This window comes from Pteronotus mesoamericanus, unplaced genomic scaffold (assembly GCF_021234165.1).
Source record: "Pteronotus mesoamericanus isolate MK-2021 breed Mesoamerican mustached bat unplaced genomic scaffold, CSHL_Meso_final contig_74, whole genome shotgun sequence".
In the NCBI taxonomy this organism is placed as follows: Eukaryota; Metazoa; Chordata; class Mammalia; order Chiroptera; family Mormoopidae; genus Pteronotus; species Pteronotus mesoamericanus.
In genome coordinates, this window is record NW_026555247.1 from 21,722,707 (window position 1) to 21,734,424 (window position 11,718).

Below are 11,718 nucleotides of genomic sequence, written 5' to 3' on the forward strand. Positions count from 1 at the left end.
GCTCATAAGAATATTGGGAAGTTAGGCTGGAAAGGCTAAAATTTGTTTCATATTGGTTGGCTTTTTAAAGAAGTAGAAGTAGATTGTTATGCTTTGATGAAATAACAATTGCTGACACTACTTTGAAGTCTTACTACTTGGGAATTTTTTACGTTGGCATAATGAATGGAAGCCAGGTAGAGAAATAGAATAGCACTTTTGAGGCCGAAATCTTCAGAAGGGTACAGATCACTAAAATTGTTTGAGTAATCATAACAAAGTGCAAAAAAATTTTATTGTTTCTGTAACTTTTTTTAATATATTTGTTTAATTTTTTGGAAACTGATTATTTATATATTGAATGTATATTTTTGTTTATCAGAATTATTGATTTCTTAGAAAAGACAATTGCCCAAAAATGTGGGATGCAGGCACGACTTAAAACCTATAATCATTAATCACACATCAGTGAGTTACTGAGAGTTGGTTAGTATGCCACTTGTTGCTTGGTGGTATGAGAAGTTCGTTCAGATGTTGTTTTAAGTCATTAAAAATTTTGGACAGAATTATCCAAGTAGTCTAATAAAAATAATACGTAGTGATAAAAGCAAAATTTATAGTGCTGGTATAACTAAAGCATAGTAGATAGACTAATTTCCAACAATGAGCAGAATGATAATAATAGGGTTTTTTTGATAATTTTTATATGAAACATGACTAAAGCATAAAAAATGCAAGTGCTTATGTAACAAACACCCATTAACAACCACCCATATTTAACAAATATAATTTCACCTTGCTATATCCATTTCACAATGAAGAACAGGAAAAAAGTAAAGGGGATTATCAATAAACATAATAAACTTAGTTCATTAAAACTTAGTAGTTCCAGATTTGAAATGCAAGAAAACAAAGCACACTTTAAAAGAACTTTTTTTTTATCTACAGTAAACTTCCACAGTCAAATGAACAGTATTCAGAACTCCTTATAAATTATGGATTACTTCAGGATAGAAATAGCTCATAATATAGTGTAATGTCTACATCAGTTTAATTCTGTCTGTTCAAAATATGTCTTTTTTTCTTTGTTCAAAAGACTAATAGTGTGTGGCGTTGCAGGTTCAGGATAAATTCCGTCTAGACCTGTCTGACGAAGAGGCGGTGCATTACATGCAGAGCCTGATCGATGAAAGTGTCCATGCCGTGTTTGCTGCGGTGGTGGAGCAGATCCACAAGTTCGCCCAGGTAAGATGCACCCCTGAAGGCCAAGCAGCAATCTCAGCTCCTCCAGGTGCTGCTGCAAAGTCCTCGGAGAGCCATACATTTCTTGCTCCAACTGATGTCTTTTCTGGGCTTTTTTGTTTGGTTGGTGTTTTGTTTATTCGTTTGTTTATTCAAGACCTCGTAACATCTTGAACCAGCCAGTTGATGTGAACAGGTTCCATGCACAATTAATTCTGAAACATTCCACTTAAATTTTCTTAGTGGAATGTAAAATTGTGTAGTAAATTATGGAGCATCAACATTGGTGTCTTCCTCCTTTATGGCGATTATAAACCTCTCCTGAGAATGATTTTGGGTTTAGTAGAGGCCTTGGCAAACAAGACTTCAACACTTGTTAGGTTCTAGTGAATGGTGAAGTTGTAGGAAAGAAATTTGAAACTTAGAAAAACAATGCATATCACACCCGGAAAAGATCTGTCTAGAGACTTACTGTTAGCAAATCTTTCATAAAAATGTCTGACTGAGGGAGGACCTCTTCACACTAGCCAATGATGAAAAACCTCAGATTTAAAACCTATCTTAATTACGAATTTCATAGTGATGATGATGAAAATGGTTAGCAAACAGAAAAATTAGGCCTGTTTCCTCCCCCACACCTTCGCATGCCCCCTCGTGAACCCCTTCCTGACCTCCTAACACAGCTGATAATAGTTTTACTAATTTCCCAACCTCAGAGACTGTCTGCTTGGACTTCTCCCTCACCCAGCATCCAGTATGTCACCAAGCCTGTTTGGGTCCTTAATCATTCCTCAAATTATCCTTTCCTATCATTTTCTCACTGCTAAAATTTTAAGCTACAGAAGGTCCCCAGCTTATGATGGCCTGACTAAAGATTTTTCAGCTTCATGATGGTGCAAAAGTGATACACATTCAGGAGAAACTGTACTTGGAATTGTGAATTTTGACCTTTTCCTGGGCTAGCAGTAGTCTAACCATACAACACTCAAGCCCCAGCTGCTGGTCTCCTGCATGGCACCTGGCTTCCCCAAGAGACCAGGAGAGCAGAAGCAGAAAGTCTCTTAAAACATGTCACAGGGTCAGGCCAGGTTCACAGGGAGGAGAAAGAGATTCTACCCCTCGATGGGAGGAGAGGGGGCATATGCAAAGAGGAGAGGAATTAAGTAAGTCATCTTTGAAGACATAACTGCCACTCATCTAATACGCTCCAACTTTTCAGATCTGGACTTTCAAGTGCCATAAAATGAACTAGTGGTCTGGTTTTGAAATTCTGTGGTCAATTTGCATAAGGTGTATGTATCATTTTGCTAGCTAGATCTAAGATTGGAAGGTCTATTTTTGCTTAATTCTGTATTAAAAATAAAGGAGAGGAAGAGCCTGATAAAAAAGGAACCATACAGTTATTTAGGGAGGTAGTAATAAAGGAACCTTGGTTTACCAATATCTCTACCTCAGTGTCCATGTTTATAATGCAATTGATATCGAGGTAAAAACAAATGTAAATTTAATCTAATATTGGAGATGTATCAAAAGTTCATTGCTTTCCATATACAAAGCTAATATTGGCCACCACACAAACTAAAGAAAGAAAATCCCCCTCCCCAGTAGTTAAATTATGAAGTTGTTCATAAATGACAGTTCTTGCCTGGTACCTTTTCTATTCACAGAGAAGATGTGACTATGAATGATGAATTAGTAATAGAGATGGGAATTCTCTTAATTTAGACATGGGAAAGATCATTTTATAACCATTAACTAATAGATGATTATATTTCTTGGAAGGAAGCATTAAGTCCATTTCCTAGAGTCCCATTTTCCAGTTACTCAGTAAAATAGATATGATATAGAAATTCTGAATAACTTCAGCCTTATTGTTACAAATTCTTTTGGACTAGGATATATCCTTGAAAACAAAGTATTGTAGACAATCAAGGCAATAACAATGAGCATATGTGTTAAGAGCAAATAACTAGATGATTCCAGCAATTGTTCTAGTCTGGTAAAAGTGGAGCTTTAATGCAGCGTGGATATTTATGGAGATACATTTTTTTAGATATCACAGCTCTCCATTTTTAACAGTATCTGAGAAAATAGCCACTATTTATTTGAACTTTTTACTTCATATAGTACTTTCCCATTTTTTAATATCATTTAATGCTCACTATAACCATCTAAGTGAGTTTTAGCCTTATCCCCTTTTATAGATGACAAGCTAAACCACATGAAAAAATTGTTTTGCCCTGGCTGCTGTGGCTCAGTGGATTGAGCACTGGCCTGTGAACCAAAAAGTCGCCTGTTCGATTCCCAGTCAGGGCGCATGCCTGGATTGCAGCCCAGGTCCCTGGTTGCGGGTGTGGCAGAGGCACCCAGTCAGTGTTTCCCTCACACATCGATGTTTCTTTCCCTTTTTCTCCCTCCCTTCACTTCTCTCTGAAAATAAAAATAAAACCTTAAAAAAAAATCATTTCCTCACATATCAAATACAGGTTTTCTTTACCAGAGTCCCATATTCTTTATCCTAAGAAATGAACTTGAAAATGCTCATGTTATTTTTTAGGCTTTTTTTACATATGTTACCTACACCCATAATATTGTGCCACTGAAACAATATCAAAATAAGAGTAACCTAAGGTTGGTAAATTTCATTGGCACTTGATTAGGTAGTGAAGAGTACAAGAGATACTGAATGAGGTCTTAACTTCACATAAGTCTGATCAAATTACAAGATTATGGAAGTACCTGGTTCTTAACGTCTCTAAAGTTTATTCCTTTTTGAAACTTTTATATTCCTAAATGTATTTTCTAAGTATTGATACTAATTAAGTCACATGCACACTCAAATTCTGATGACCAACATCTTTTGTCACTCATGGCATTTATTTTAAGAATGCATATTGCTAATTGATATGCAAATTTTAGTGCCGTCCCATTCATTACTGTGGATTATAGAACTCAGCTTTTAAAAAATGGAGGTAGACTGATAGAAATGTTAAAAAAGTAGTTATAGTTGTTTCAGTGTAAAAGAACCAATATTCTACAAGACAACCTAAAAATTGCCAGAACCAACTATTATTTGAAATGCTGAAATTTATTTTATTTTCTTCCATCATGCCATTCCCTGGAAAGGGTAGAGATTAAACACTGCAATATTCGCTGCCTAGCAACATCCTATTAGTGGTACAAAATCTCCGTTGAAAAACACTTTTATTTGGGTCACTGTCTTTGAAATTACATCATCAGATCTCTTCTCCCTGCTGAAATGATCTTTAATGGGCTCTCTAGTCTGTCCTGCACAGAACGGTAGAGGTCACTCAGTCTGGGTCACTAACGGCTCTAAAACTGGAGCCCTCACGCCGCAGCCCGTGTCTCCCGTTTCTTCTCTTGCCTGCCTGTGTCTCTCCTCACTGAGTGACTGATGGCCGAAGTCTGGAGAACAGGATGTGGTTCCCATCCATCTTAATACATATTAAATCTCATTAACTAATTGAATCTTGGTAGACTAACCAGAGTTAGAGATGTGTTTTTCCAGACTGAGCATAAAAAAATAAGAACAGATTGGGTTCACGAAGTTTACCTAAGATGCTAAGAACTCATCACTGCTGTCCATTTGGCAAGAATACTTGCATAACCCTGTGGTATTTAAGGAGGGAAAGCACAGGTCCCCAGAGAGGGGCACATGAATGTGTAGTCACGTTTTATGTTTTCGTAACTGAAGGGAATCTATATGGGGAGATTTAAAATAAAACAATAAAAGAAGGAAAAGGGTATGCTTATTCTGCCTGACATTTCCTCTGAAGAGCATATGTCCTCTAATGAATGTGGGAGGAGCTCCCCTTTTCAGATCCCTAGAGCTCCCGTGACAGGACATCTTACCATGCTGCGTGTGATTCCAGTGTTGCTGCTTCTGTTTTTTTGTCTGCCATGGCCTCTAAGCACAAGTCATCTGCCCTGTCTTCCTCTCAAAGAAACAGTGGGGGTCTTTTGTTTGTTTGTTTGTTTGTTTTGTTTTTGCCATCAGTACCGAACTAGGAGGAAAAGCTTCCTGTGTTGTTGCTTTTTGAAAAGCTTTCCTTGAGTAGTTTTGTGTATTTATATTCCTGTTTCACCTAAGCCCAGTGTAGGATGTTTGAAAGGTAGAGATGAAAAAGATGCCCGAAGGAGAAGAGAATAGAGCATCATTTCTGACTTTGTGTTATATGGACCTTATTTTACCTTTAGGAATAAAGAACAGCAATGTAAAAATTTCATTGACTAAAACAAAATGCATTGAATTCTGTGGAAGGAAAAGAAATTCTGCTCTAAAATCAAATGCTTTTTAATTTAGTAAACAATTTTCTAAAGAGTCACATAATTCTCAGACCAGTGGCTTAAATAAATACATAAAACCGCATATCATACAAAACTATTTTGTATCATTTTGTGTCTTGATCTATTCCTAATTTATTCCAATTATCCTGGGAGGAATAAGAACAGCAGCAGCAAAGAAGCAACAGTAGCAGCAACAATAACAGCATCTTCAGCACTTAAATGTGCCAGGATTATATAAAATATATTCTCTGTTTTACCTCCCTGAATCCTCACTCCTGTGAAGTAGGTGTATCACCGGGCCTGTTTTACAGGTGAGAAAACGGGCTTAGACAGGATGAATAACTTGCCCAAGTTCTCAAGGTTAATAGGTGACAAAACCCAGATTCAAACTCACACCCTGAGTTATAGAAATATACAGTAGCTTATAAATGTTTCCCATTCTACATTTAAGCTTTATTAGATATGAATAAATTTCATTGCAAATAGCTAGTTTTTAAAAGGATACTTTTAAATCTTAAATATGATCTTTTAACTTTCCTTAGCCTTTCACCTGATCATCAAAAGAAAAAAAAGCTGTGCAGTCAATATAATACGATACCAAAGGAGGCATTGGAAACAGTTAATCTGAGACAAGTATGATAAACATGGCCTAACATCTTGCTTTTCACGTTGACCAAACCAGCCTTGAGCCTTATCAACCCCCCGCGCTCCCTGTCGCGCTCGGTCAGCACCGTGCACAGCAAATGCTTGGAGGTCTTAAAATTAGTTAATAATTGTAATAGCAGCAGTCAGCAGAATGCCCCGTAATTTTTCAGCTACAGTGTCCTGCAATTTATTTTTCTTCTACATAAATTTAATTTCCTTAACTTCTCCAGAGGGAGTTTTCAAACACCCCTAAATGGAACCCATGGTAAGACTTGCCTGCTTGCCTCAGTGACGGCCGGGTGTTACGCTGCCGTCCCCCTGCCCCTCTGTGTTAGACCGGACCCTGTTGTCTAAAGTCTTCACGTGTGCATGGGGTTGAATATTTAGAGCTGCCTCTGCTACACAGTTACCACTAATTTTTTCTCTGGTTTTGCACAGACACAGACACTTTGAAGTATTTGAGAAATATATTAGAGCCATCTGTTCAGTAGCAGCATTTCTCTCACACAAGCATACATAGATACTTGCGCGGTTTTTCATTGTTTCCAGGGTTTTTAGACTTTCTCACATGTCAGTGAGGATTCTTCACAATTTGACTTTAACCTGAAATTTTAACTTTTTATCTTCTTCTACCAGCAATCAAAAAGAACCTTCTTTGTAGCTCTGATGACCTTTCCACACAACTCCTCATACCCAGTAATACCCCTCAATGGCTCCCCCCGACCAAGCAGTACCCCTGTGCTCGTTGCCTAGGACGAGCCCCCGACCCATTTGCCCACTTTTTGGTGTGTGTGTCCCGACTCTTTCTGTGTGTAAACATTTTGTCTGCAGTAACTTGGAGTCTGTCACAGAACCTGCCTATTCCTGCGACACTGTAGGCACCGGTCGAGTGTGTGTGGCTTTATACAAGTGCCGAGGACTGTTTGAGAAGTTCATTCTCTCTGATATTGCCTTTAAGAAAACATCAAACAACTTTTCAAATTGCGTATTACATTTCTTTTATTAACATTAAAAATAAATCTTACCACATTCTTTAATTTGTATCAAATTAAAATCAGCGTCTTTCACATTTTCACACACATGTGCACATATGCAAACACATTCGTCTGGGTTTCTTCCCATCATGTTTTTTCTCAGAGTAATAATGAGGTGAAGTTCACAGAAACACAGTTTTGTTACACAGAAACAACATTCTCCATTCCTCTGAGACGGTGCCGGCATGTATGGCATCGAACAAGAGGGCGCGTGAGGTGTGGATGATTCAGCGTCTGTTCACCCAGACAAAGCGATCAGAGTTGCCCTTACTGAAAGGGTGGGTGATTGATAGCTTCTGTATATGTTAAAGACAACCTTTAACTGCTGCTGATTATTTTTGCATTAAATAGTCCTCAAAAGTAATAGGTAGCTTTCTATCAATTTCACTGAACGTGAAATTTGAGACGCTAATAATGTGGGGAGGGAAGTGCCACTTCTTCATAAACCTTTTGTGAAGTAACTAGGAGGGTGCCCAGCACAAAATAGGTGCTATAAATGTTGGTTTCTTTAATTTCTACTTAGTATTTTAATATTGATCACTGTTAATGTGTTGGTTCCCAAATAATGGTTGACTGGGCCTGTCTTATTCTATCAGGACTACTCCCGTGGACTTTCTTCCAGACCTTTTCTGGAGTGAAGTGGTTGTGGGATGAAGTATCTGTAGAAGTGACTGTGTGTGGAATGTACTACAGGTTTTCACAGCCTCTCTAAAAAGACTGCACCAAGAACTCAGCTCACTTCTCATAATAGTGATTATCTGTCCCTGCAGAATTCAGTGGGATTTTAGCCATGTCATGATGAGTGGGTCATTTGGAGTTTACAGTCAGGAAACATTCCTTCTCTAAAATATTTTCTCATACAAACTATTTTTTAAGCCCAGTCTCAGGAATCTTGTACATTGTGGTTAACTGGAATCCTCTTCATAGCCTTTAATAAACTAATTATTTCACTTTTTTTAAAAAATAGAACTTTGTTTTCAAAAGGACTGGAATTAGCTAAGGGCTCTATTTTTCCTATAAAAGAAATATGTGGTCCTCTCTTTCTAAGTATTTGATAAAACTATAGACTATTGTTTATCTTTCTTTGTGAATAATGAAGCTAATTATTTTCTGTTTCTTTATTTGCTATTAATTTTTGCAGTACTGGAGAAAATGAAACTGAGTTTGGCCCGTCAAGGGGTTTGGCTCTGAAGAAAACTACCTTAGAAGCAACCTTGTCTAATGAAGATTTCAGAGTAACAAGCAAGAGAGCACATTTAATCTTCAAGATACCATATATCCTAAATGTTACATGGTGTCAGAATTCCTTGGATGTCATTGCTTAAATATGGTCTTGAAGGGTTTTGTTTTGAAATATTGTATATATTTATTTTCAAATGTACACATTGGTAAACAAGATATTCATTTTCTCTAATACTAGTTTGGGGTTTTATTTTTGTTTTGTTTTTTTGTTTGTTTTTTAAACTATGGTACATAGTTCTCCTACCTTGTAAATACATAAAGCAGGATATGAAAATGTAGCCATATCTGGATAACTGGCTAAAAGGTAATACAGCAGCACCTTTTAATATTGAGCCTGTATTTTTATATATATGTGAGTGTGTGTAAGCATAAATTGTCTTCCTAACAACATTTTTTTGCTGTAAACTTCATTTTTTTAGCCTTTTGAAATAGCTCCCCTATTAATGTAATATATCCTCTCTGATTTAACCAAATGATTTTTTTAAGACTAGAAGTCCCTCTCATCTGTCTAGCTTTTTTGCTTCATGCAACTTTGGGAAAAATAAATGCACACAAATGAGAAGAGCAACACAGTCATAATCTTTGCAAATTAATATGTTGCATATTCACGTGGTTTGTTTTGGAAGGAAAAGAGTATCTCATTCTCTTGGTGCCAAATAAATATAAATATCAAATAACAGAAAAGATTAAGAAGGTTAACTGAAAGCACCCTTTCAGAGAATACCATTAATTATAATGTTTACTTGTCACTAAATTCTTATCTGTGAGCTTGTCTCTTTAGAGTGGGGTTACCAGCTGGAAAGGAAGCGAATAATTAGGAGACATCCTAAAGGCATATGGAATGTGATTTCTAGAGAACACATGCGGATTAGAAGAACTGTAAAGATGAACAGACCTTTGCAAATCTTCATTAGAGAGTCTGTGCCCAAACTGATTGGCAAACTCCATCCTCTATCTTGCTTTTTCCTTGCTTCACATTTTTACATCATTTTTTGTTGCTCAGAAACTTTTAATCCATCTCTATTCTCATAGTTTTAGTTCTGTTTCTGTTGGCACCTCCCAAAAGTCTTCTTAAAACAACCCTGTTGCAAGCGACCTCTCCAACCTTTTGAATTCTTGTAATTCTTCAGTTAACATTTTTGAATTGGCATTTAGTAAAATGGGGCATTTTTGTTATACTTGCATCTCCTATAGAGATTGGCATACTTTTTCTGTACAGGATCAAAATGATAAATATTTTCAGCTTTGAAAAACATTGATCTTGGTCACAACAGTTCAGCTCTTATGTTAATGGTAAAAAGCAGCCGCAGACAACATGTAAACAAATGGTGTGGCTAGACTTGACCCTCGGGTCATATCTTGCTCATCCCCGTTGGGATTGTTTTAAGGCAAAGCTGTACTATCTTACCCATCTTTATAAACTCCACAACGCTATGCATAAATAGTAGCATGTTTACAGAGCTCTATAAATAACTTTTGGAGTAAAACTACAAGGGCAAACACAACTAGTAAAAAGAATTGACCGTGAGTAATCCTGTATTCAATAAACTTGATAGGAATTAAAAGGGAGACCCAGCTTTCTAGCAGGGAAGACAGGTAATGACAGAGAGGCTAGGCGGTGGCTGTGGTTTTGCTGAGAGTATTTTGGGTGTGGGTTGTGAGGCTACATCAAAAGTAAAGTGATTCATCATTCTTCATTTCTGTTGCTCAAAGCAACTTTTTTGCTCCTATTATTTCCCCCAAATTCTGCTGTTTTCTTGTTCAGAATTCTTATCTTTACAGTGTAGTCAATATCTTTATCTTCATCACCACCCCAAATGATTTGGCAAATTCTATAGTATTTCAAGCACAAAGTTAGCTTTGAGCTTGAGAAATGTATTTGTGAGGACGTAATGCTTTAATTTAAAAGTGTGAGTATCATGGCGATGGACAGTGAGTGTTCAGAGTAAGATTTCTCACTGGGGGCGAGAAATCGTGGAAGGCAGCTACTGAGAATGGGGCTACTAGAAACAGAAGTGAAGTGTGATTCACATTCCTAAGTAAAGGGCTAACAGACCCTGACTTTTGCTCTTCATACACTGGGGTTGGATGTCCCCTAACCCCTTTGTATTAAAGTTTCCAGCTGTGTATATGCTGTAATGATAGCAGCCAACATTAGTGATAAGGGCTTAACTGTTACATGTCAGGACTATGCTAGTTGCTTCATGTGCCTTATCTCACTGTGCTGCGTAACAGTCCTGAAAGGTAGAAATATCTCCCCATTTTCTCGAAGTTGAAGGTGGTTGAATCTTCTGCTCAAGGTTAGGCTGCAAGTGAGAGCATAGTTGGGATTTGAAGTTAACTTCCTCAGATTCGTGTGGTCACAGCCTTGACTATCAGATTCTCACTGAGCCAGTGGTGACAGTACCTACCCCGAGTGGGGGCGTGCGTGCGTGCGTGCGTGCGTGCGTGCGTGCGTGTCTGTCCCATTGGTCTTGAATCCTCCAAAACGAAAGCCTCTTCCTTTTTCTTTTCTTTCTTTTGGTCATGGACACGGTTACCAAAGACACAGGCAGACAGGCAGGAGCCCATGAAGTAAATTAAACAAATTTCTAGGAAACTGAGTTGCATCATTATGCCACAGCCACATAGTCGTACTTGCAATGAGATGGGAAATAAATTACTCAGGAAAAACATGCAGGCAGAATAAATCTTAACCATGCAACGATTACTAGTAACCTAGAATCGTGATGTCCCTTATATCTTTTCACATAGATTTAACATTGTAATTTTTAAAACATAAACCAGATTAAGACTATTAGGAGGACTTTTTAGCAGATAAATTTCAAAAATGACATGAACTTTCTATAATGAAAAAAAATCTTGGTTTTCTAAAATGAGTAATTTGACATATTAACACTTTACCATAAAGAATGCATACCATTCAGGTGGGATCCCAGAACTAAAAAGGGAGATTAGCTAAAAACTGAAGAAATCTAAATAAAGTATGGAGTTATATAAAAGTACAAGGCACTCACTTTGTAGAAAACCCTACAGTTTGGGTTTGTCGAATTCCCCTGAAGGATTACTCATTTTTTGCTAAGAATACTTAAGAAGTAATGCTGTGTTCTCAAGGCATCTTGTTAGAAGGCACATGTCAATTTATCCTGCTTCTGGTGGTGGTAACTTTTATTACTTGGTTAATACCGTGTTTTCCAACTTTCCATCCTGAAGTTAGTTCATTTGTATTTTATGCTTGTAAATTAATGAGCAGTTCGTGTATTTTATT

At 37.2% G+C, this 11,718-nt stretch overlaps 1 protein-coding gene across 2 annotated transcripts in view; it reads left to right on the forward strand.

The window, feature by feature from the left end:
* Positions 1–9,315, forward strand: part of PIK3C3 (phosphatidylinositol 3-kinase catalytic subunit type 3) — a 109,637-nt gene extending 100,322 nt beyond the window's left edge. For both annotated transcript variants that reach the window (XM_054583578.1, XM_054583579.1), the window contains exons 24-25: positions 1,099–1,224; positions 8,350–9,315. In XM_054583578.1, coding sequence (XP_054439553.1) covers positions 1,099–1,224; positions 8,350–8,364 — 141 coding nt within the window. In that variant the 3' untranslated portion in view covers positions 8,365–9,315. The remainder of the gene's footprint in view (positions 1–1,098; positions 1,225–8,349) is intronic.
* The last annotated feature ends 2,403 nt before the right edge of the window (positions 9,316–11,718 follow it).